General features: G+C 44.7%; 1 protein-coding gene across 2 annotated transcripts in view; it reads right to left on the bottom strand.

Annotated features, from left to right (window-relative positions):
• The window catches only part of SLC16A5 (solute carrier family 16 member 5), a 36,572-nt gene extending 12,555 nt beyond the window's left edge, over positions 1-24,017 (bottom strand). The window contains exons 1-3 of one of the 2 annotated variants that reach the window (XM_040435677.1): positions 23,816-24,017; positions 13,498-13,765; positions 9,210-9,433 (exon numbers count right to left, since the gene is read on the bottom strand). In XM_040435677.1, coding sequence (XP_040291611.1) covers positions 9,210-9,396 — 187 coding nt within the window. In that variant the 5' untranslated portion in view covers positions 9,397-9,433; positions 13,498-13,765; positions 23,816-24,017. The remainder of the gene's footprint in view (positions 1-9,209; positions 9,434-13,497; positions 13,766-23,815) is intronic. The other variant, XM_040435676.1, reaches the window with a different exon arrangement.
• Between the last annotated feature and the right edge of the window lie 2,956 nt (positions 24,018-26,973).

Raw genomic sequence — 26,973 nt, 5'->3', positions numbered from 1 at the left:
ACAAAATAGAAAAAAATAGGACATGCACTATTTTTTTTGCGGAGCAACGGAACGGACATACTGATGCGGACAGCACACGGTGTGCTGTCCACGTTTTTTGCGGACCCATTAAAATGAATGGGTCCGCATCCTATCCGCAAAAAAAACGGATCGGACACGGAAACAAAATACGGTCGTGTGCATGAGGCCTTAATCATCTCAATGCTGTGGATATGTCTGTATTGTTATACGGTGTTGTACTTTTTATTATGAAAATGCTAATAAAAATAATCTGATATAAAAAAAATAAAACAGTGGATCCTTTATACCATTGTAGCTGCAGAAGATGTGATTACTGAAAGGGCCCAGTGTGGGTTATGGCTCCCATCGTGCCAAGGGGAAGCGTAAATGCAATGTGTGCCTGCCTGCTCCTGGCAGCTGTTATAATCTGTCAGCAACAGGATCAAGCCTTGCTACGTAGTTTTACTTTTTTAACCCCTTGAAGACCAAGCCAATTTGGGCCTTAAAGGGGTATTCTGGATTCTTCACGTTATCCTCTGTCCATGTAAGTGTAAGGATGTGGGGCAAGGGACCTTAAATGTGTTACTATGCTATGTTGTAAATTGTATAATTACTGCAACATCTCACTTTGGTCAGTAGATGGCAGCAAAGGATAAGATGATAAAGGTCTACATTGGAGCTGTCTATCAGAGGAATACTAATAACCTATTTAGTTAGCAAAGTTGGAAAATAGCTAATTTATAGGCTGTTTTGGACCCCCCTTACAAGTGTAATTGCAAGCTGAATATGCAGGTTTGACACTGGGGAGGAGGTTCCTCTAGAAGCAGGAAGTGAGGCTGTGCTTGGTGCTGCTGGAAACCACAAGGGATCATCTCTGCTGAATCTGGAAGGGAATGGACCGGCTCACGGTGGAGACTGGCGACAGCACGAAGAGGAGGTTTGCAGCAATGACCCCAGGAGTGTCGTGTCTGTAGGATCCAGTTCTGGAGTGGACCAGAAAATAATAAAAAGCACCAAGAACCTGCTCAAGGAACTGTACGTGCGGCTTTGCTGCGTCACATTGCACCACACTGTTGAAGTGACATTTGGACATACAATAACGCTACAAGTACAGTTACATTGCGGTGTACGGGCTGCACGCTAATGCATAGCCCTAAGGGACTCCGACACCTTCCTATCTCACTGGCTGCTCATAGGGTGTTATATGCTGTGAGCTGGAGTAAGGATTAAAGTTACAAGAGACAGACATCATTTCCCTGTGGATTACAAATAGCATTGTGCAATACTTAGGCTGCACCCCAACGAGGAACTCGTCCAGGAACATACAAGTGCAGCTAGGCCGCTTAATGGACTTTGGGGAAAACATCACAGTTACTGGTTTATTGTTAGACAGTGTTACATTTACTGTTGGTTTATTCTCTGTGTACCAATCTGTTTTATATATTCTCAGCTTCTTGTTCACTACATTGTTCAGTAAACTCAACTGCTGGGAAAGAACCGTTGTCTCTGTCTGTGTGGCATCATGTACCCTCTGTACCTGTGGGCCCAGGCCTCGGTCTTCTTTCATAAGCATGTAAGTCGAGTTAGGGCTCATGCACACAAACTTATTTTCTTTCCATGTCCGTTCCGTTTTTTTTTTTGCAGACCATATGCCGAACCATTCATTTCAATGGGTCTGCAAAAAAAACAGGAGTTACTCCACGTGCATTCTGTTTCCGGATGTCCGTTCCACAAAAAAGTTGAATATGTCTTATTATTGTCCGCATTACGGACAAGGATAGGACTATTCTATTAGGGGCCAGGTGTTTCTGTTTCGCAAAATACGGAATGCACTCGGACGTCATCCGTATTTTTTGCAGATCCATCTTTGCGGACAGCAAAGTACATATGGTCATGTGCATGAGCCCTTAAAGGGGTTTTACCATCAACATCTGATCAGTGGGGGTCCGACTCCCGATATCTCAGCCTATCAGCTATATGAAGAGGCTGCGACCACAAGTGACTTGGAAGTTAATAGGACTCAGCTGAAAAACCAAGGACAGCCACTATACAATGTAGGGCGCTGTGCTAGGTATACTATGAGGAGGCCGCAGTGCTCAGCGGAGCTCCACAGCCTCATCAAACAGCTGATCGGTGGTGATGAACACCACTGGGCAGATATTGATGACCTATCCTGAGGGTAGCTCTTCAACATGGTACTCCTGGAAAACCGGTTAAGGTTTCATGCACCCATTCTTTGCGGATCGCGCACAGATCAATTCATTGCTTTGGGCCCACAAAGAAAACGGACAGCACATAGACACCTTCCGTGTGCTGTCCTCATCGGTCTGGCCATTCGGCAAAATATAGAACATGTCCTATTCTTGTCCATTATGCGGACAAGAATAGCTAGTTCTAGTGAAGGAATAGAGAAAATTGCGGCAGGCACGCAGCCGGTGTCTGTACTTTGCAGATCTGTGGTTTGCGGACCATAAGGCCTCATGCACACGACCGTTTTTTTTTGAGGTCCGCAAAAACGGGGTCCGTAGGTCCGTGATCCGTGACCGTTTTTTCGTCTGTGGGTCTTCCTTGATTTTTGGAGGATCCACGGACATGAAAAAAAAAGTCGTTTTGGTGTCCGCCTGGCCGTGCGGACCCAAACGGATCCGTCCTGACTTACAATGCAAGTCAATGGGGACGGATCCGTTTGACGTTGACACAATATGGTGCAATTGCAAACTGATCCGTCCCCCATTGACTTTCAATGTAAAGTCAGGAGTCCCTATTATACCATCGGATCGGAGTTTTCTCCAATCCGATGGTATATTTTAACTTGAAGCGTCCCCATCACCATGGGAACGCCTCTATGTTAGAATATACTGTCGGATATGAGTTAGATCGTGAAACTCAGATCCGACAGTATATTCTAACACAGAGGCGTTCCCATGGTGATGGGGACGCTTCAAGTTAGAATATACTAAGAACTGTGTACATGACTGCCCCCTGCTGCCTGGCAGCACCCGATCTCTTACAGGGGGTTGTGATCCACATAATTAACCCCTCAGGTGCCGCACCTGAGAGGGGTTAATTGTGCGTATCATAGTCCCCTGTAAGAGATCAGGGGCTGCCAGGCAGCAGGGGGCAGACCCCCCTCGGCCCCCCTCCCTCCCTCTATTGTATTAATTTCATTGGTGGCCAGTGTGCGGCCCCCCCCGGCCCCCCCCCTCCCTCTATTGTATTATTTTCATTGGTGGCCAGTGTGTGCCCCCTCCCTCCCTCTATTGTATTTTTTTCATTAGTGGCACAGTGTGCGCCCCCCCCCCCCCCGGCCCCCCTCCCTCCCTCTATTGTATTATTTTCATTGGTGGCACAGTGTGCGGCCTCACCTCTCCCCCCCCCGATCATTGGTGGCAGCGGAGAGTTCCGATCGGAGTCCCAGTTTAATCGCTGGGGCTCCGTTCGGTAACCTTGGCAACCAGGACGCTACTGCAGTCCTGGTTGCCATGGTTACTTAGCAATATTAGAAGCATCATACTTACCTGCTGCGCTGTCTGTGACCGGCCGGGAGCTCCTCCTACTGGTAAGTGACAGGTCTGTGTGGCGCATTGCTTAATGATCTGTCACTTACCAGTAGGAGGAGCTCCCGGCCGGTCACAGACAGCGCAAGAGGTAAGTATGATGCTTCTAATATTGCTAAGTAACCATGGCAACCAGGACTGCAGTAGCGTCCTGGTTGCCATGGTTATCGATCGGAGCCCCAGTGATTAAACTGGGACTCCGATCAGAACTCTCCACTGCCACCAATGATCGGGGGGGGGGGGGGAGGGGAGGCCGCACACTGTGCCACCAATGAAAATAATACAATAGAGAGAGGGAGGGGGGCCGGGGGGGGCGCACACTGTGCCACCAATGAAAATAATACAATAGAGGGAGGGAGGGGGGGCCGGGGGGGCCGCACACTGTGCCACCAATGAAAATAATACAATAGAGGGAGGGAGGGGGGTCCGCACTGGCCACCAATGAAATTAAAACTGGGGAGGGAGGGGGGTCTGCCCCCTGCTGCCTGGCAGCCCCTGATCTCTTATAGGGGGCTATGATATGCACAATTAACCCTTTAGGTGCAGCACCTGAGGGGTTAATTGTGCGTATCACAGCCCCCTGTAAGAGAATAATCACAAACCGTGACTAATTAATTTAGTTGCAGTTTGCCTTTTTATGCGGCCTTCACTACAGTTATCATTTATGCCAGTTTTCTGGTGTAAATTGTGACAAAAAAAATAAAATAAACTCTTACATCATATGGTACATGACAATATCTTTCTAACAAAGCTAGAACCAGCCCTGTACCTCACATGGATCTAGAAATCTCCCCATTCCTTGCTCCAATTTCTCTGCTACATTATCTTAATCCTGGCAGCTTAGGGGGCATGTCCTTTCTGCTGCAGCTCAGGGGGCATGTCCTTTCCGCTGCAGCTCAGGGGGCATGTCCTTTCCGCTGCAGCTCAGGGGGCATGTCCTTTCCGCTGCAGCTCAGGGGGCATGTCCTTTCTGCTGCAGCTCTCTCCCTGTTACTGCCACAGCTTCTAACAGAAAACAGAATGGCTGGTGGTGGCAGAAGAAGATTTAAATTGAGCATGTGCGACCAGCTCAATGAGACGGACAAAGAATAAGGAAAAAAACAAACAGAAGGTGGCGCAATACAGATACATTTTAATCGTATAGCTCACTGGCTATGCTACATTTTTAATTACATGCGATTACAAAAGTATTCAGATCCAGGTGCTGGTTTGAAAAATGTAGAATATGCTTTGTGACACGGCCCCTTTAAAGAGAATCTGTCACCTATTTCTACAATTTGTAACCCATACCAATGCGCCGTAGTTCTCTCACAAATATCATTCAAACCATACCATATCTTTATCCAGGTTTCTCAGCCCTTAGAAATTGCGAATAAGGCACAAAGGGGGGCATTTATTAAAACCGGCGTTTTAGCTGCCAGTCTTAATAAGCCCCTGCGCTGACTTTGGTTCTGCCGGAGTTATGTAGAGGCACCGGCCTCTTCATAACTTTAGAGGAACCACCGCCTCTTCTAAATCTACGCCAGCTCCCTTGCTAGCGTAGATTTAGACCAGTTTCTACACCTAAAACAGATGAAGAAAATTATGAATGAGGCGGGCCTTCCAGCCCTTCCCCGCTCACGCCATGCCTACTTTTTTAGACCTGGCGTGAGTGGGGACAAGTTGCAGATTGCAGCACAAAGAATGTCTGAGCAGCAATCTGCGACACAAAATACGCCTAATATCGATGTATTTCCGCTAGTAAATAACCCCCAAAGTGTCCAGCAGGGCATCTCCTCAAAGACCTGAATCCCACCTCCTGCAAGAACCCAAGACTGCTACTCATAGACCGCTAACATCGCCTTTGGAGGAAAGCTGAGACAACCAGGAATGAAGGGTCACGGCGCTCGCTAGTAATAATTAGGGGTCTGAGCGCCTGGATCACCACTGACAACATGTCCAAAGCTTTAAAAAGTTATCAGTGGAATTGAGTGGGTTTCAAATAGGTGTATGTTTTTTTTACAGTTTAGCAACTCTTTATTTCATAAAAATTATCTATCTATCTACATATCTAATATATCTATCTATATATCTAATATCTCTATCTATCTATCTATCTATCTAATATATCTATCTATATATATCTATCTATCCATCCATCTGTAACAGGGGCTGCTGTGCGCTGCTGTTCCCCTGCTTACTCCCGCGGTCCCGGGCGCCGTGTTCAGGGGTGATCTGCGGCCGGTGCTTCCCAATAACCGCTGCAGTCCTGGCCTCGGTCTGTGTGGGTGCTGTTGTTCTGGGATCCGCTCCACAGTTTCCTCGCAGCCCTGGCCACAGCATGCTTGCTGCTTGTTTCCTGCAGCACATCCTTAAGGGCCGGCGCGCATCACTTCCTGGGATTTATGGGTTAAGTCATGTGACCTCGCTGACCTATCCTAGCCCTCATGCTCATATATAAGTGGCTCAGCCCCCTTCCCAGATGCCTCAGTGTCATGGTCCTTGTGTTCTGCTAAGGTTGCTGGTTTATGCTAGTGTTCCTGACTCGTATCTGTAGTCCTGGACTCTGCTACCTGTTAGATCCCTGCCTGTTTGACTCTCCTGTTGCTGAACCAGATTCCCTGACCTGTACCTGTGCCGCCTGCCCTGACTACGCCGTTGCCTCATCCTTCGGTCCTGCCCTTTTACTCCTGGTAACGACTCAGCCTGCTGACAACGCCTGTACCTCTGGTCCACCTGGACCAGCTGCCTCGTGTACCTATCCTCCTCAAGAGGTAGCGACCTGGTGTTCCCTTTGGGAAAGTCTATCCCCACCGTCAGGGGTACTCTGAAGATCCAGGGGTTCACTTAGACAATGCCCTTAGAGGACACGTGGCACAGTGGGTTCACACCCGCTGGTTCGTGACACTATCTACAGAATCTCTCCATCTCATATCTATTTATCTAATATCTATCTATCTTTCTATTTTATGTTTTTATTAACAATCATATATACACTCACAACTGAGTGATAATACACATCGTATTGATTGTATGTTTTGGTTATGATGTCACTTCTTATATCCACATGACAATATGATAGTTTTATACTATTTACTAAATCTCACTTTGTGCAACATTTTGCTCTTCAGTATTGCACCTATTTCTAGGCTGATCCTCGTTATCACTAAGAGCTGATTACACAGGGAAATAATCTTGGTTTAAGTTTCACCTAATATTGAATTTTCTTCTGGCTTGTTCTGTCAGCTATCAGTCATGTAAGGTTATGTGGATATTGCCGCTGATCTAAATCTGCTTTTTAAAGGGCATTTTTTACTAAGAAAAAGAAAAATCCTGCCATGGCCTCTTACATAATTGAAAAGCTCTTTACACCTTTCCTGCGATTGTGTATGGCTTCAATGCATCTAAAATAGAAAATGACACTACTCTGCCTATAATCCTGATTAAACCTCACTAACCGGTTTGTGTCTACAGCTTCTTGCTGGTGTAGTGACGTACACTTTAGTACATTAGCTAAAAGTAATGGACGGAAGTAAATATAATTACTGGATAAAACCACCGAACATTTGTTTGTGGTCTGTTACCATGGAGACCTAGAGGTCTGCACAGGAGCTGTAGACAAAAAAAACGGCAGGGCAAGTTTAATTTATTTGCAAAGTGGCTTCCTTTTTTTTTTTGTAACGAGTTGCTGTCTTCACAGAAAGAGGAAAATTATGTTTTCATATATGCAAATGAGCCTTCGAGGAGCAGAACTGCCGCGTCCTCTCCATTTTGATTGACAGGGCCAGGTGCGATGACGTTTTACAAAAAGAGTCACACCTTTTCTGTGTCTTTAACTATATATGAGTAGTCATTACCATCTGGGCAATAATATAGGGACTATTATTTTGTTGGGCTTATCTATTCGGAACTTTTTTGGGCAACTATACTTATGGCACTAGTAAACATGAAGTACAGTATTTCAGGGACACTGTCGAACACAGCAGGTACATTAAAGTGGTGGTGCCATGAAAAATATTTCGCACAGCACCCGGATCTGAATATTTTTGTAATTGCATATAATTCAAAGTCTAGTATAGCCACTTAAGTATTCAATAAAATGGATCTGTATAGCGCCACCTGCTGCTTGGCAAGGAGCCAAATATTGTCTGGGCAGTAAACTCTGCAGATACAAGTCATGGCTGGAAGAAGTTGTCATGGCGGTCTGGTCCAGATTGAAAAGTCGGGAAGAGTAAATGAGTCCCATCAGAGAAAACCACAGCTGTTAAGTCACTGGATTTGACTGTAATATATTCATACGGTTTGTAGAGTGCTTATGTAAAACTGGTATCTATCACTATACTGTCACAGAATTTTTTTTTTCCATTGTGTCGCAGTTGCTTACCATTTTTTCAAGATCTCTCCTTGCAGTCTGTGAATGGAAACATTCTTTGTTCCACTCAAAGGCTGGAAGACTATGTGACCTAGTCCTGCCCACATGGCTCAGTTGGGTAGTAGCTAGGCTTCAGCGAACCGAGCTTTGGATTATAGATGCGAAGTTGATTCGTTCAAAAACTTCGTTGCTAATGCTGTTTCTGCACAGCAGTAGGCTACATTCACACGACCATGGTGTTTTGCGGATCCGCAAAACACGGATACCGGCCCCCTGTGCATTCCGCCGCTACCATAGAAAATGCCTATTGTTGTCCGGACAAAAATAGGACATGCTCTATCTTTTTTGTGAGGCCGTGGAACGGAAGTACGGATGCGGACAGCACGCGGTATGCTGTCTGCATCTTTTGCGGCCCCATTGAAATGAATGGGTCCGCACCCATTCCGCAAAATTGCGGAACGATTGTGGACTCATTCATACGGTCTTGTAAATGTAGCCTTAAAAAGTATTGGTTTGGTGTAGCCAAACTTCGTATCGCCCAAAGTTGAGCGAGACTTCAGTGAATTTACATTACATTTTAAAATAGGAATACGAACTGGGCTTTGGTACCGAGGTACCAGCCAATACCAAAGTTGGCTTCGGATTCCTATTTTTTTATATTTTTAAATACGCAGATAGGAGTACAGTAGTAATTCACCGAAGTCTCTTGCGACTTCGGCTGAGACGCTACATGGAGCCAATACATTTTAATACATCGACTTCTATGTAACTAAGCCCGATTCGCTCAAGCCTACGTTTTCAGCCTCTGAATGTAAAAAAGATTTTCCATTTACTGACACCAGAGATCTTGGAACTGAAACATAAAAAAAGTTTTTTATAACTTTTCACAGTACAGGGCGCTATCTCTGCCAGTCCCATAAAAATAAATGGGGTGGTGGTCGCACATGCACCCTACCACTCCACTCTCACAGAGAATTCTGGTGCCACCATTTTCAAGATCGCTAGTGGTTCCAGCAGTCGGACCCGTCCCCCAGTGATCAACTACTAATTCCCTATCCATTCGGAACCCTATGGATATGGTTAGCGAGTACCCTGGGAGTGTACATACCTAGCGTGATAGTTAAAGGGGTACTCTCACTTTAGCAGTGTATAATGTGATGGAAAAATGAATGGAGGCAATATGGACAATCACAATACATTAGTAAGTGCCTTGTATTAACATGATAAATGCTATTTGCTGAGAGACATCATATCGAAAAATGACGTGTTTTTTTTCTAACCATACAAAAGATTATACGAACCTCCGGCGTGCAGCACAGCCGTGATAATAGACGGGAACCAGGAGATCTCTGAGTTCGATACCTGGAAGGAGTTCTGGAGGTCTTTATAAAACACTCCAATGCAGGAAGGAAAGCCGAGAGTCAATCCATTGGTTATCAATGCCGCAACCAGCACCCCCCATGCCCAAGGCCCGTCGGGGGTCTCCATTCTGTCTCTCCTGGCAGGCGGCTCCTTAGGTTGTAATCTGCACAATGAGATGAGTTACATGTAAATATACAGTATATACCTGTTGTGAAACCACTCGCTTCCTATTTTCACAAACACACATTTAGTAACATGGGATGCTGATTGTCGTCAGATGTTAGGCGTCGTCTCCTCAACGTGTGTCAACTGAGCCTCTCTGTACAAAAAGCTGTAAAGTGACGTCTAATGCACGTCAGATCATCGCAGGAGGAGGCCTCCAGACTGACCAGCATCACAAAGTTGTGTCTACATGCGTGAGGAATGCTGATAGCAAGACATCTAGGGCAGATACGTGAAAATAAGCTTAGCCAGGCCGAAATTCTGTAAGATACATTTATTTAGATTCTTTTTTATATGACCCTGTAATCTGAAATCTGAGCATCGCTAAATCCCAGCGAAGCAGGTTTTCACAGGTTCGTGTCTATGCTTTCAAACCTCAGCCCATGTCCTAAGACAGGATCCCATTTCTCAGGGACAGTGGAAAGCCTGAGTTGCAGACCATATAGAACAGTCAGGGGCAGACTGCCCATAGACCCTACAGAGAAAGTTCCCGGTGGATCGATGCCTATGGGGCAGCCGGAGCTCTCCTCATGGCCGCCAGCCAGGTACACGATGATCTGATGCGCTCAGCATTAATTAATGCTAGGAGTATCAGGTACTAGGATTTGACTATATCGCTGTCCTCAGGCTGGTAACACAATGGAATACTACAGCAGGGGAGGCGGTATTTTGTACTGCACTGTGGTATTTGGTTCTGCTGGGGCGGTATTATGCGCTGCGCTACAGTATTGCTGCCCCCGACACTTCTGTTGTCCCTGCCTACTTGACTTCTGTCAATTTGGACCTGTCTACAACATGGAGCCACTTTAAGGGCTCATGCACACAACCGTACGCATTTTGTGGTCCGCAAAAAACGGATACGCAAAAAAATACGGATGACATCCGTGTGCATTCCGTATTTTGCGGAATGGAACAGCTGGCCCCTAATAGAACAGTCCTATCCTTGTCGATAATGCGGACAATAATTGAACATGTTTTATTTTTTTGCGGAATGGAAATACGGAAACCGGAATGTACACGGAGTAACTTCCGGTTTTTTGGCGGACCCATTGAAATGAATGATTCCTCATACGGTCTGCAAAAAAAACTAACAGAACAGACACAGAAAGAAAATACGTTTGTGTGCATGAGCCCTTAGGGTTTTTTCCAGGACCACATTAAGTTCCCAGTCTGCCCCTATAGGACACTGTGGGTAATCTCTATGAAGTGTCCATTGGATGTGATACATGATCATGGGGCACGTCTCTTTCTGCTAATATTGGCTATGCACTAATGCGTTTATATCAATCAGCACAAAACAATACAGTAATATGGTACTTCAGTGTTGTCCTGGGACTGTGAGTGCAGTGATGAGAATCTGTGCACCTGGTGCCTATAGAAGAGTCTAGGAACGCAGAGAGTCACAGCGTAGTAGGTGATCATATGGGTATCATAATGTGCATTGTGTATCATTGTGATTGAGTACAGAACGCTTTGAGATGAGAAAAACATGGCTGCTCTCTTCCAAAAACAGCACCCCCCCTCCCCTTCCACAGGTTGTACATGATATTGCAACTCAGTTCACTTTACTTCAATGGGGCTCAGCTGCAGCACCAGACTGATCCTATGGAAAGGTGTGCTGCATTTTTAAGTAAGAAAGCTGTCACATTTGTCTTATCTTGGACAACCCCTTTAATTTTAGATGATTAAACAAAAATGATAATTGCACTTTGCCATACAATGTAAAATATTACTCTTGCCCACAGGGGTCCACCATCAATGAGGCGAGGTGAGGCGATTGCACCAGGTAGGGGCAAGAGAGGGGCAGCGGAAGGGCGATTATCTGTTTCTGCACTATAGTATTAGGAAGCACAGTATGTGGCAGTCAGTGTTGGACTAAGGTGCCTAGGGCCCACCAGTAAAATTTATTTTGGGGGCCCACCGTATGGATACATTCAAATATTACCTGCTCACACAGCAGTAAGATGCTACCAGATGATTGAATATGGGGGTCCCTGCAGCCTTTTTGAGAAGGTAGGTCCTGGGGAGAGGAGGACACTGGTGGCTTTCCTCTCTACCTAGAAGTCATCTCAGCTCTGATCGTGTCTATAATAATAAACTGGGGAGTTTCTGGTTGAGGTGCTGTATATTGAATATATGTATGTAGTGCAGTAAGTCTACTGTGTTATGTGCCACATGTGCAGGGGGTGGGAGACTAGGGGCCCATCTTGCTCAGGGGCCCACCGGGGGATTCACCTGTACCCCGGTGGGCCAGTCCGAGCCTGGTGGCAGTGTATTACCCTGTATGTTTTGTAGCTCTGTATGTAATGTTTTCGAAGTATGTCTTTAACAGTAGGGCTGGAGGGAAGGGGTTAGGTTACGAAATTGGCATTGGGGGGTTGGCGCGCCATTTCAGTTTTTGCCTCAGGCAGAAGAAAAGCTAGGTGCACACCCTGTTAGCCCACAATATTATAATATCCTACAAAACAGTATAGCAGACTAAGCATCATAAGTTATTGATTTTGTATGTAAATTCAACACAGCCTTACACATACAGCCTATGCAACCACATACAGCTCTACGGGAAGAGGCCTAGACAATTACTATCTGAACAGTTCCTATGGTGTATTTCTAAAGTTAGAACAAGTTGCTTTACAGAGTATATATATATATATATATATATATATATATATATATATATGTGTGTGTGTGTGTGTGTGTATGTATACTGTATAGACATTAAAACCACTTGCATAATATTGCCTCATTGTGTAGGACCCCTTGTTCCACCAAAACAGCACTGACCCATCAAGGTAAGGATGCCACAAGGATGCCCTAGGGTTTCTGAACTTCGATGTTACTAGCAGATCCTATAGGTAGCAAATGCAGCCTCCATGGATCAATTTTATTTTAGCTGCACATGTCACAAATGCTCAATAGGATTGAGATCTGGGAATTTAGTTCCTCAAACCATTCCTGGACAATATTTGCAGTGTAGCCGGAGCATTATCCCGCTGAAAGATGCCGTCACCATTAGGGAATACCACTGATGAAGGGGGGATTTCTTATCTGTGCAGTGTTTAGGTAGGTGGAACGTGTTGCATCCGCATCCATGGCAGGACACAAGGTTTCTCATTAGAACATTGCCCAAAGCCTCACTGCCAGCTGGTGTAGTGCAGCCTGGTCCCATCACCTCTCTAGGTAAGTGACGCACATGCACCCGGCTGTCCACGTGATATAAAAGAAAAAGTGATTCATCAAATGAGGCCACGTTCTTCCATTTCTCCATGGTCCAAGTTCAGGTGATCACATGCCCACTGTAGGGACTGTCAGCAGTAGACAGGAGTCAGCATGGGCAGTCTGCAGCTACACAGTCCCATACACAGCAAGCCGTGATGTCCAGTGTGGACACCTGTCCAACAATTTGTGTTACAGTAGATCTTCTGTAGGACCAGACCAGATGAGCTAACCCATGCATATCAAGGAGCCTTGGAACTGGTTGTCCTTCCTTACTAGGAACACTGCGCAAGACCTGCAGTTTTTGAGATGCTGTGACCCAGCTGTATAGCAATCACAAACTGGCCCATGTCAAAGTCACTCAGATCTTTACGCTTGCCCATTTTTCCTGCTTCCGACACATCAAGTTCAAGAGCTGACCATTGTATAAACATAACTATACACACACACACTAATAAACCATTCATACCCATATCCACCCACCTCAAAAAAAATCCCAAAAATGCGTCAGAAACAGGAACTTGCATAATCTTTAGATTTGCTTCCACCTACAGTTTATCCTTCATCACAAAAGCTGAAGAACATGACTATTTCACATTCTTGCCAAGTTCTTCCTGGCTACGGTGTAGAGTACAGTTATCTGAAGAACACATTGTGATCACAGTCTTTCCTGCTGGATCCCTCTCGTTCTCTGTCCCTTCTTCGCCCTCGCTCTCTGTCGTTTAAAGCTCCACATTGCACACAACACACACAAACACTCCCTCATTTGAGAGGCTTTCATAGCAGTACCTGTCGTTTCATCCCCAGGTCACCTGTAGCTATGCAGCTAGGTCTGAAGCTTTCTTCTTCTGTGTTACCGGTGTCATTTGTCATGGCTGTTCTCCTCCCCCAGCAGGACACACCTGTGGTGCCTGCCCCAACATTCCCTCCCCCTTCCACCTGAATCCCATGGACACCTGGCGTCAGGTAACGGTGACACAGCATCTGCACAGCTCACCCATACCATGGGTTATGTGGGTTATAGGGTAGGGCATCACCTCTCACACACTGCAATCAACTGGAAGGAGAAACAGTCATTTATTTTATGTGCTGCAGTTATACCTGTTATTTGCGCACACAAGGGTTGTACAAGTCCATGTAACTAGGCCAAAAGCTTTTCCATGCACTTTATATGTTTTTATTTCTCAGTAGAAGGTTTACGAATCAGTTCAGATTCTCAGATGTAGATTTGACTGATATACAGTAAAAGTAAGTGCACGCGCCAATATCAAACCCAACTGTGAGGCTTGATGGAAGGAGAAGCATGGTTTGGGGCTACCTTGGGGCATGGGCATCATGAGATCATTGAGGGATCAATTCTAAGGCCTCATGCACACGACAGTTGTTTTTATTGGTCCGCAAAACGGGGTTCCGTTGTTCCGTGATCCGTTTCCGTTTTTGTTTCTGTGTGTCTTCCTTTATTTTTGGAGGATCACCAGACATGAAGGAAAGTAAAAAAAAGTCTAAGACAGGTTTGCAATGCAAATGATAGGAAAAAAAACGGACGTGGACGACAATCCGCGTTTTTTAGCGGTCCCATTGACTTGAATGGGTCCGCGAACCGTTTTCCGCGAAAATAATAGGACAGGTTATATTTTTTTGACGGACTGGAACCACGGATCACGGACGCAGATGGCAAACGGTGCATTAGCCGAGTTTTCAACGGACCCATTGAAAGTCAATGGGTCCGCAGAAAATCACGAAAAATGGCACAACAGACACGGAATAAAACAACGGTCGTGTGCATGAGGCCTAAGGTGTATGAAAACATGTAAGGGCAGCGGCTATAGCAACAAGCTAAAGAGACGTTGGGTGGTGCAACAAGACAATGACCCATTATAACATAACATAAAAGTAGATCAAAGAAAGAATGACTGAAAAGATTTGTGTTTTGGATGGAACAAGTCATAGTCCTGACCCTTATCCTATAGAGATGCTGTGCCATGACCTCAAGAAGGCTGTGGACGCAAAGCATCCCAGAAATGTTGATGAACTGAAACATATTTGGAGGGAGCAATGGTCCACAATTCCTCCACAACCTTGCGCAAATCTTATTTGAAGCTACAGGAAACATTTAGTGGAGGTGATTTCTGCTAAAAGTGATCTACAGGTTATTAATGGGCATCTGTCCACAGATTTGTACCTATGACACTGGCTGACCTGTTCCATGTGCACTTGGCAGCTGAAGGCATCTGTGTTGGTCCCATGTTCATATGTGTCCGCATTGCTGAGAAAATGATGTTTTAATATATGCAAATGAGCCTCTAGGAGCAATGGGGGTGTTGTCATTACACCTAGAGGCTCTGCTTTCTTTGCAACTGCCATGTCCTTTGCACTTTGACCTGGCAGGCAGTTTAAACGTCATCACACCTGGTCCTGTCAATCAAAGTGCACAAGGCGCGGCAGTTGCAGGCAACGCCCACGTTGCTCCTAGAGGCTCATTTGCATATATTAAAACATAATTTTCCTCAGCAATGCAGGCACATATGCACATGGGACCAACACCGATGCCTTCAGCTGCCAAGCGCACATGTAACAGGTCAGCCAGTGTCATAGGTACAAATCTGCTGACAGATGCCCTTTAATTAAATTGAGTTTGTCTATAGTTTTTAATAATCAATGCAGAAATCCCATTAAAGGGTTAATGCCATGACTAGTGTAAAAAATGAAAATCAGACATCATATAGGACATGACAACCTCTTTCTAACAAAACTAGAACCAGCCCTCGACCTCACATGGATCCAGAGATCTCCCCATTCATTGCTCTGCTAGATTTATATCAAGCTGACAGCTCAAGGGGAGTGTCTTCTCTGATGCAGCTACGGGGGCGTGTCCATGTGCTCCCTATCACAGCTCAGGAGGCGTGTCCATGCTCTCCCTATCACAGCTCAGGAGGGCGTGTCTCAGCTCTCCCTATCACAGCTCAGGAGGCAGTTGAAGGATGAAACTGAGCATATGCGGCAATCTTAGAGAGCAGGTCAAAGAAATGAGAAATAAAACAAACAGCAGGTGGCGCTATACAGATACTTTTTATTGAATAACTCAGTGGTTATGCTAAATTTTTAATGACATGCAATTACAAAAGAATTCAGCTCCAGTTGCTGGTTTCAAAACTGTAGAATATTTTTCATGGGACAACCACTTTAAATTCAACAGGATTGACTTCCTTTTTTCGACACCTGCACTCTGTCTATACAGCATGTCATGCTCTGAATAAACTACTTAGGAGAACCCCTGATGTTTGCTCGATTTAAGACGTTGGGAATGACAGAATTCATCAAGAGAAAATGGAAAGAAACACAAGAGTGTTTTTCTTTTTTACAAGGGTAAGATGAGTGATGCCAGTTTGCCACCTCCCCCCAACAAGCAAGCTTGTTGCCTTCATAGCCTTAAATGACCAGTATAGAGTTACAAGTGACACTACTAAAATAGGAAGACATTTCTAGCTGATACAGATGGACAGGTGCCTGCCCTGCTGCTCCAATTAGAGGAGCTGGATTCAGGAGGGCACCTGCGGCCACTGACCAAAGTGCATAAGCACCTGATGTTCCTACATTAACTAATGCTGAAAGTATCAGATCTTTATGTACCTTCATGGTGGTATGAGGAGGGCTTGGGCAGCCCCCTGGGCATTGGCCCACCAGGAAATTTCCCTGTAGGATCTATGGCCAATCTGCCCCTGTATATGCTAATACAATGGGCTGTGTATGGATGCACTGGAGGTGGTAGATCAGAAAATCAATGAATGGACTGTGATTTTATATTTTTCAAATTAACCTTTTTTTCCCATAGTGTTTCAATGCAGAATGAGCAAACATAATGCTGCAATAACATTATGATAATCACATTCCTACAAACATGACCTATTAGGGAATATGGATAGCATTACGAGGGGGTCCTCATTCCATGATGGAAAGCAGTGACTCTCAAACTGTATTACATATATGTTCGTACATCTAAAAATGCAGTAAGACATACTTCGGGGGCCCCCATTTTAAAGAGTCTGTCTGTGATGAGATCCTGGTGTGTAGAAAGACGGTATTCATCTAGTTGTCTTCCTTCAGACCTCATTCAGAAGATCTGCTCTGCCACGCATAAAAAATGGAAATGGAACTGAGTATCAAAAAGAAGGGAACAATTCCCAAATAAATATTTAAAGAATATTCCCTTCTCCTTTTTACTAGGTTCGGTTCCCACTTTTCCATAAAAAGACTTATGGGAGAGCAGATTTCAAGACCATAAGAACATTTGGGGGGACGGTGGAACTAAATTAAAAATGAGGAGAAAATGGTTACTCCTTGGTGGGAAACGACTATTGTAAACTTTGTATAGGACTATTCTAGAGTTTGGCGTCTTTGATCGAACCTTGTAGAAGTGCATTACTATAATGGTACATGCCAAGAACTATTTATATATTCTGTGGTCTTCAGAATCAGACATCACCACCAGGTTCTGACATGTGGCCTCCAAACTAAGAGAGTCCTGCAGGTGAACTATGTTCAATATCAACACCTTGTTTAGTCAGAAACAGGAGAGCTCTAGTTCTTACAAAATCAAGGGATTGCCACATAGCAGTGCGCTGTGATGTAAATGACCTTGGCAACCAGTAAAGAAGGGACTATTGGACTTCAGTTGGGTTTGTAAAGTAGCACGTAGGCCAAATAGAACATGGGTTAAATACAGCTCTCTCTCAGCAGAACCTTCAGTTTTAAAATTGTAATTTTTTTAACCTTGTAAATGAAATCCAACTTTTATCAAATTGATTTTGCGTGGCATGGAATACCACTTTAGCACCAAATAGTATTCAGTGCTACATGAGCTGCATGTCTCGAGAGAGGTTTTCTGGTACTTATTTATTGAGTGCCGATCCTCGGGATAAGTCATCAATATCAGACTGTTAGGGGTCAGACACCTGGAACCCCTATCGATCAGATGCTTCGGGCAGTCGTGGAAACTATACAGTGATTGGAGTTGGAGGCAGAAGGTTACATCCTTCGAAGCCGGAGGCAGAAGGTTACATGTGTAGTGGCCCTGCCAGGGTCAATGGCAGCTAAGCTGCAGTACGCCTGTGCCAGAAACTTCACTTCATCATTCACAGTATGGTTTCTAGCGCAGGCAGCTGCCCAAAACAGCTGATCAGTGGAGGTGCTGGACCCCCCCCCCCCCACCACCGATCTGATATTAATGACCTATCCTGAGGACAGGCCATCAATATCTAAGTCATAAAAAAAACCTTGGAACATTTAGCAGCCTGGAAAACCCTATGTCCTGCATTTTATAAATTCTGGACAAGAATGATACAAATGGCGCCCCACAGTATTAATAGAGTTAAATCTTACCAAAAGACCATGTCTTTAAGAAGACCACCCCCTTTGTCAAGACCAGCCTTTCTTTTCTCCTATATCTTATGTAGAGGAGTGGGCATGTCTTTGAGTAGATTACTCCTTTTGAAGACCGCTTTTGAATGTGTGATTTATGGTGGCTGTATTAAAGAGGTTTTGGTGTACACAGTTCAGGCTAGTTTTAATTGAAAATAGAGAAACTTATTTTGTGTCAACATTGCCTGTACTGTATTAAGCAAATCTTATTTTGTGTTTCATTATAACCACTTATCAAGATCTAACATGTAGCCATGCTAAAGGAGACGTATGCAGGAACACTAGGGCTCTCTGGAACAATGGTCACCAGGAAAGATTACATTTATGGGTGAGATGGGCTCCTTCCCTCCTAATTATTTTTAAAGGAATTTGACACAGGGCATTAGGGAATTGGGGCACTCATTTCGGACAATGAAAACTTGTTTGGTATTTATTATTAACCTCTACCTTTAGCTCCAGACCCAGACCTTCATTTCTCCTCCAGCTAACCTTACGTTGGAACTAGTCATGTAGGAAACGTTCTCCTGGTGTTTGTCAGAGCCCTTGTTCATCTAGCCCACTACCAGATAGTAAATATGAAGAAAGAATGCGTTTCCAATGCTCTGTAATGGAAACCCAATACATGAAGCTCCCTCAGAACAGTTTTTATGCTGATGCTAATTAAAGAGACAGCTTGGAACCCAGAAGTGAGTGTTGCAACCAAGACCATACAGTTTTTACATACAATCCACTCAAGGGTTGCCTGTGGTTCTTTGCCACAGAAAAAGATGTTTGATCCAATAGGCTAATAAAGCACAAGTGCCCATTTGGGTGTCAAGAGTCCAGACCTTTTCTAACCAAGTCCTGCTGCTCCTGATTGACATGTCCCTCTCCTCCCAAGGGCAGTCAGGCCCCACGTTACCAACTGAGGAGGTCAGGCATGACATTAGGAGGAGAGGAAAATGTCAAGCAGTAAGGCCTCATGCACACGACCGTCTTTCGGGTCCGCATCCTAGCCGCAGTTTTTGCTCCTCGGGTGCAGACCTATTCACTTCAATGGGGCCGCAAAAGATGCGGACAGCACTCCGTGTGCTGTCCGCATCTGTTGCTCCGTTCCGAGGCCCCGAAAAAAATATAGCAAATTGCGGAAGGCACACGGGCAGCTTCCGTTTTTTGCGGATCCGGAACGGTCGTGTGCATGAGGCCTAAGGGGGAGGTGCGGCGCTTGGTTAGGAGAAGGCCTGTGCTCTTGCAATGTTATGGACCTCCCAACTAGGGGGTCAAACTGCATTTTTGGGCATGGAACCATGGGTAAAGTTGTTGTGCCATACAAGCTGTTTATGTAGCTACAGTCTTCTGGCAGTAATTTAATAGGTGACTATGAGCTTAGAGACTCCATTTACCATGATGTTTGGGCCCCTGAGGTACCAGGGCCTTGGTGCGCCTGCTAACTCTGCTCCTCCTATAGCTTCATCTCTGTTGGAAAGTCATTTAGTGTCAAACACAACCTATTCTTATTACTAATGTTTGTCTATAGAGATTACATGGTTGTATGTATCATGGGTGTGGGTGAAACCGCCAAACATACAAATTAAAAAAGGTGTACCCATACTTCATCCATGCAGCATGTGTGTGTATTGTAAAAAGCCTCTTCTACAGTGTATGCCCATTCAGGGGTCATGCCCCATAGACAGATGGATATATACAGGTGAAACTCAAAAAATTAGAATATCGTGCAAAGTTCATTTATTTCAGTAATGCAACTTAAAAGGTGAAACTAACATATGAGATAGACTCATTACATGCAAAGTGAGATATTTCAAGCCTTTATTTGTTATAATTTGGATGATTATGGCTTACAGCTTATGAAACCCCAAAGTCACAATTTTGAGGTACCCTTTGCTCAGGGGGTATGGATTAATTAGATGACTAGAGTGTGACACTTTGAGCCTAGAATATTAAATCTTTTCACAAAATTCAAATTTTAAGCTGCATTAATTAAATTCCTTTTACTTTGCATTACTGAAATAAAAGGACTTTTGCACGATATTCTAATTTTTCGAGTTTCACCTGTATATACAAACCGGATTCCAAAAAAGTTGGGACACTATACAAATCGTGAATAAAAACTGAATGCAATGATGTGGAGGTGCCAACTCCTAATATTTTATTCAGAATAGAACATAAATCACGGAACAAAAGTTTAAACTGAGAAAATGTACCATTTTAAGGGAAAAATATGTTGAATCAGAATTTCATGGTGTCAACAAATCCCAAAAAAGTTGGGACAAGGCCATTTTCACCACTGTGTGGCATCTCCCCTTCTTCTTACAACACTCAACAGACGTCTGGGGACCGAGGAGACCAGTTTCTCAAGTTTAGAAATAGGAATGCTCTCCCATTCTTGTCTAATACAGGCCTCTAACTGTTCAATCGTCTTGGGCCTTCTTTGTTGCACCTTCCTCTTTATGATGCGCCAAATGTTCACTATAGGTGAAAGATCTGGACTGCAGACTGGCCATTTCAGTACCCGGATCCTTCTCCTACGCAGCCATGATGTTGTGATTGATGCAGAATGTGGTCTGGCATTATCTTGTTGAAAAATGCAGGGTCTTCCCTGAAAGAGATGACGTCTGGATGGGAGCATATGTTGTTCTAGAACCTGAATATATTTTTCTGCATTGATGGTGCCTTTCCAGACATGCAAGCTGCCCATGCCACACGCACTCATGCAACCCCATACCATCAGAGATGCAGGCTTCTGAACTGAGCGTTGATAACAACTTGGGTTGTCCTTGTCCTCTTTGGTCCGGATGACATGGCGTCCCAGATTTCCAAAAAGAACTTCGAATCGTGACTCGTCTGACCACAGAACAGTCTTCCATTTTGCCACACTCCATTTTAAATGATCCCTGGCCCAGTGAAAATGCCTGAGCTTGTGGATCTTGCTTAGAAATGGCTTCTTCTTTGCACTGTAGAGTTTCAGCTGGCAACGGCGGATGGCACGGTGGATTGTGTTCACTGACAATGGTTTCTGGAAGTATTCCTGAGCCCATTCTGTCATTTCCTTTACAGTAGCATTCCTGTTTGTGGTGCAGTGTCGTTTAAGGGCCCGGAGATCACGGGCATCCAGTATGGTTTTACGGCCTTGACCCTTACGCACAGAGATTGTTCCAGATTCTCTGAATCTTCGGATGATGTTATGCACAGTTGATGATGAAAAATGCAAAGTCTTTGCAATTTTTCGCTGGGTAACACCTTTCTGATATTGCTCCACTATCTTTCTGCGCAACATTGTGGGAATTGGTGATCCTCTACCCATCTTGGCTTCTGAGAGACACTGCCACTCTGAGAAGCTCTTTTTATGCCCAATCATGTTGCCAATTGACCTAATTAGTGTTAATTGGTCTTCCAGCTCTTCGTTATGCTCAAATTTACTTTTTCCAGCCTCTTATTGCTACTTGTCCCAACTTTTTGGGGATTTGTTGACACCGTGAAATTTAGAATCAACATATTTTTCCTTTAAAATGATACATTTACTCGGATTAAACGTTTGATCTGTCATCTACGTTCTATTACAAATAAAATATTGACATTTGCCATCTCCACATCATTGCATTCAGTTTTTATTCACAATTTGTTTAGTGTCCCAACTTTTTTGGAATCCGGTTTGTATATCTCAAGAAAGATATTTTAAAACCCTAGAATTAGAAGAAAAAGTCTGGTGCAATCTTCTTGTTAAAGGGGTTTTCCAACTTCGGGGGCCTTTCAGGCAATTCCCCACCCTCCCCGTGGCCAGACCGGCAGAGGGAAGCATACTTACCTGTCTCCCAACGCTGGGTTCAGCCTGCTTCGCAACTGCATCACTCTAGTCCCTGCGTGTCAAAATCCGGCTTGACAGATGCTACAGCCAATCACTGGCTGAAGCGGTGATGCGTCCCACTTGCATCACACCAATAGGTTGCATGATGCAAGGGGAGGGAACGTGTCACCTCTGAGGTCAGTGATTGGCTGCAGCAACTGTCAAAACGGATGTTGACACGCTGGGATCGAAGTGCTGCAGCTGTGGCAGAGGAGCAAAAGAGCTGGATGGAACCCAGCTGCGGGGAGCAAGTAAGAATGCGTTCCTCTGGGTGTAGGTCTGCCTGAAAAGCCCCCGAAGATGGAAAACGCTTTTAAGGATGTAACATAGAAGCATCAACTTAACCTGCTAAATACCTTCCATTAAAGGGACACTAACATTATTTTTTTAACTTACATATTAACAACCTATATGTGAATATTACATGGAATTTTTCACCAAAAAAAAACACAAGTGGATGATGGTCTGGATATATTTTTTTGTAGTCACTCCATATATTCTGCTTTCTGTCTTGGCTCTTCAGTGTTTGCCTCGCTTAAGGGCTCATGCACACGACCGTATGCCCTCCGAGACATACGGTCCGTGAGCGGGCCATATGTCCCGGAGCGGCATACATCGTGCACACGGGAGCGCACAGCATCATCATAGGTTACTATGATGCTGTGCGCATCGGGCCACCCGCGGTGCTATTGTCCCACACTCATATGATCTTATGAATGCAGGACAATAGTCCCGGGGGCGGCCTGCTGCGCACAGCATCATAGTAACCTGAACATTGACTTATAGGATCGCTGCCTTACATCTGGTGGCGTTAGAGGCAAAGCTTGTTAAGAGCTCATTTGCATCCCTTCCCTCCCAGAATTCCAGAGGAGCACGTATGGCCTATAAGTCTCCTCACACTTAATAAGGTGCTCTCTCCCTAAGGAGAGTTAGTTCCCCCCTGACCTGGACACAGGCCTCCTACCCAGTTAAGCCAGTACTCTCTGCTCTGCACTGATGAGGGGCAATCACCCTGAAACAACTGTCTGCAGATGAGGTGCTGGCTTATTTAATATCAGAATCATGTCTCAATGCTTATTTTAAGAGCTGAACATTGACTTATAGGATAGCTGCCTTCCATCTGGTGGTGTTAGAGGCAGAGCTTGTTAAGAGCTGATTTGCATCCCTTCCCTCCCACATTTCCCTGATAAATTTAGAGCTCTTCTGTGGGCATCTTTATCTAGGCCTATCAAGAAGGCAATAGAGCCTTCATACTGGTATTCCCAACTCTACACATACCATCTTTCTCTCACAGCAGCAGCAAACAATGGATTATCTATCCATATAGGCATTTTATCTATCTGGGCTCACTGCTACAGAAGGATAATGGTTTGTATAGAATTTTCAAAAATAAAACGAAAACGAAAACATGAAAAATGCTTAAATGTTTTCTATGAACATTGAGTTAAATAAATACCCCCTTTCTAATGGAAGTGCCCCTTTAAACAACCGCACGCCGTGGATACACACAGACCGGCCATCCAGCTTGACAAAGGGCACCGAATGGGCCCGAAACGTTGCAGACAGCAATAAATGTCATAAAATAATTTGAGAATGTACCACTGGTAAATAAAGGTTGAATAATAAGCTACATCGGTGTGCTGTTTCTGAAAAACTTATTTAAAGCCCCTTTAAACAAGGGTATTTAGTCAGCAGGACCATCTGCTCACATTACATGCAGTAAACTGATAGCGTTCTCCTAAGACAGGGTGGAAAGTATTAGGAATCGGAAGGCAGATATGGTGCATGATTACAGAGCAGGATTTAGAGGAATAGCAGGAGCGAAGCTGAGCAATGGCATAAACTTACAATTTATATGGGATAGGGCCTCATTTTACTTCTTGTCCTCTGAGCTTCTCACCTGCCCTCTTTACACCTCTCGGTGGATTCTTTTTTTGACTCTGCCCCGCGTGTCAGGAGCGCAGGATGCAGATCTCTGGAAGAGAGACAAAATTTAGCAGGGAGTCATAAGTAGGAAAGAGGAGGAGGCATGAGGGGAAAGTTTACAAAGAGGGAGGAAAAGGGCGCTTGAAAGAGGTAAGCTAAAAGTTTCTGAGGGAGGGGGAATGGGCACAGGCAGGACTTGGAAGAGAGACATAGGAAACAAATGTAGAGAAAATGCGGAACTTGAATTTCAGTCTGAGCAGATACAGAGATAGGAAGTAACGATGCAAAACTACATGAAGGATTATGTCAGATGGACCGTGAGCTTCTCAAAACAACTACAAAAGAGAGATTTGCATAAAAAACTGTACAAAGTCCGTATCGGATTGTATTTTGCTGACTAGCTGGTTTACATGTATCTGAATCTGCTTTGACATTGTATTTCCATGCTCTCAGTAATCAGAAGTACTTTTCCAAGGACAGACATTTATGATAGGACTTATGGATCGCATCAGTGAGAGAACAGTTGCTGGGGTCCCAATCAATATGAAAAACAAAAGGTCTGGACTCTGAAGATGCAGATCCTTCTCTCAATATTGAATCGATAGATCATAAAAAAAAAACAACAAAACCTATTTTTACTTATGCATTTACATACTCGATGGCAAAGACATCAAGAATCCACAGACTTGTACAATCCAGGGAAAGGAAAAAGGGTTTCTTCCATGTGTAAGTCCCCTTACCTCCTCATACTTTGTGCAGGGCCGGACAGGGACTTAAAATCGGCCCTGGCATTTTTAAGCACAGAGGCTATAAGCAGCCACGTCGCATTATTATAGTATATGACTAGAGATGAGCGAATTTCCGGTTATGAAATTCGTTCACGCTTCGTTTACTGGTAAAAGGTGAATTGCGTTATGGATTCCGTTACCACGGACCACCTGCATAACGGATCCGTCCCATAGACTTCTATTATGACGGAATGAATAGCGGAATGCCTCTAAAGGCATTCCGTCATAGAATTGCGTTATGGTCCGTGGTGATGGAATCCATAACGCAATTCACCTTTTACCAGTAAACAAAGCGTGAACGAATTTCAAAATATGAAATTCGCTCACCTCTATATATGACGCTTATCCTGATAACACACTGGACACATAATACACAACATAATGGACACATGCAGCACATACACTGGACACATGCACAGACACAAATCACACAACATACTGGACACATGCAGCACATGTAGCATATACACTGGACACATGCAGCACATACACAGACACAATGGACACATGCAGCACATACACAATGTACACATGTAGCATATACACTGGACACATGCAGCACATACACAGACACAATGGACACATGCAGCACATACACAATGTACACATGTAGCATATACACTGGACACATGCAGCACATGCACAGACACACAGGACATGTGCAGCACATGCACAGACACACTTGACACATACAAAACTGAAACCCTGGACACATGCTGCACATGCCACTGACATGGTCACATAACTTACAAAGATGCCATTAATTTGCATGATTTTCACATAATTTAACACAAATTGCGTGTTTCACTCATATGCTGTACTGTTAACCATACACCAAATTGCTACAAAAATCAATTACACACATCACTTCGATCCCATTTGTAATTACCTGCTTCACTTTGTACATGGATACCTGGTGGCAAGCAGGATGCTGGCAGAAAATAGACATGAGGCGCCCCTGTAATACTGATCCTATGCACCCATTTGGCCATGCCCCTTTTCATAAAGCTCCACCCACTAAATAAACTTAAACCTTCTCAACTCTCAATTTCCAGCTCCTGCTATGTACATAGGATGCCTCCACCTTCCCCCCACCCCAGCATGCACCACCTGCTGGTGACATAGCCACCAGTATCATACCTTGCATGGACTGGTTCATGTCCACCAGTTTTTTTTTAATTGAAACTCCTTTATTACAATCAATCGTCATACATACATACTTTAGTACTGTGACTCAGCACAGGCCACAAGTCAGCACTTAATAAATGACTTACAGTCGTCTTTGCGAGCATGACATTGTTATGTAACGCACAGGCAAACCTACACCATACATCACAATGAATGCTACCCTAGCATACCTATTCAATCACAAAACCTTCCAACAAAGCATTTAGACAGTGATGAGGGAAGGGGAGGTGGGAAGGAGGGGGTAGGGAGGGGGAATCACAAGCCCTCAGTTTTAATGAGAAGACAGAAACAAACGGGGGAAGGGAGAGGGGTTTAGTCCTCTTCTTCGTTGTCGACGTCCAAGATGTTGTAATCCTGCAGCTGACTATGGATAAGTCTGCGGCAGTCCAGGACGGACTTGTTCTCCCTCCTGAGAATGAGCCGGTTCCTAGCAAACCAAATAGCGTCCTTAAAACAGTTCATAAGGCGCCAGGCCTCCTGGATGGCTCCAACAGTATGAGTCCCAGGAAATAGTCCGCACATCACCGAAGTGTATTGCAGGCTGTTCCTGGGTACAGAGTCTTTGAGTTCATGTTCCAGGGCATCCAACAGGCCCTGCGCAAAGCGGCACTCCCAAAACAGGTGGTACGATGTTTCCTCCACGAAGGGGCACCTGGGGCAGTACCGGGTTTTGCACAGGTTGCGGGCGTGCATGAATGGCCGAATTGGCAGTCCTCCCTGTATGGCCATCCATGACAAGTCCTTATGCCCGTTGTTTAACTTGTCTGACGACACATTAGTCCAAACTGTCTCTGCGGTGTCGTCATGGATCCCTAGAATTGACTCCACCACATCCTTTGCTCTGATGAGTTTGTGGATAGTTTTTGGCTTCCACAAGTTGGGCTTGAGGCCCTCCAGCTGATGTTCCCTTACAAACCTGACGACGTCCCCGTAGAACCAGGGAGCATGCCAGTTGTAGGGGATGGAGCTGTCCCACTTGTCACAGCCCAGGCCCCTCCAGAGGGGCAGGAGGAAAAAGCGAGACATAGCCTTGCCCGCAGAGCCGTTGGCTGTTCTCAGAGTCCGACGAACGCTGTCACAAACAAAGGCGATCCGCAGTAAAGT

This window comes from Bufo bufo, chromosome 6 (assembly GCF_905171765.1).
Source record: "Bufo bufo chromosome 6, aBufBuf1.1, whole genome shotgun sequence".
Taxonomy (NCBI): domain Eukaryota; kingdom Metazoa; phylum Chordata; class Amphibia; order Anura; family Bufonidae; genus Bufo; species Bufo bufo.
This window is presented reverse-complemented; position numbering and strand designations above follow the sequence as displayed.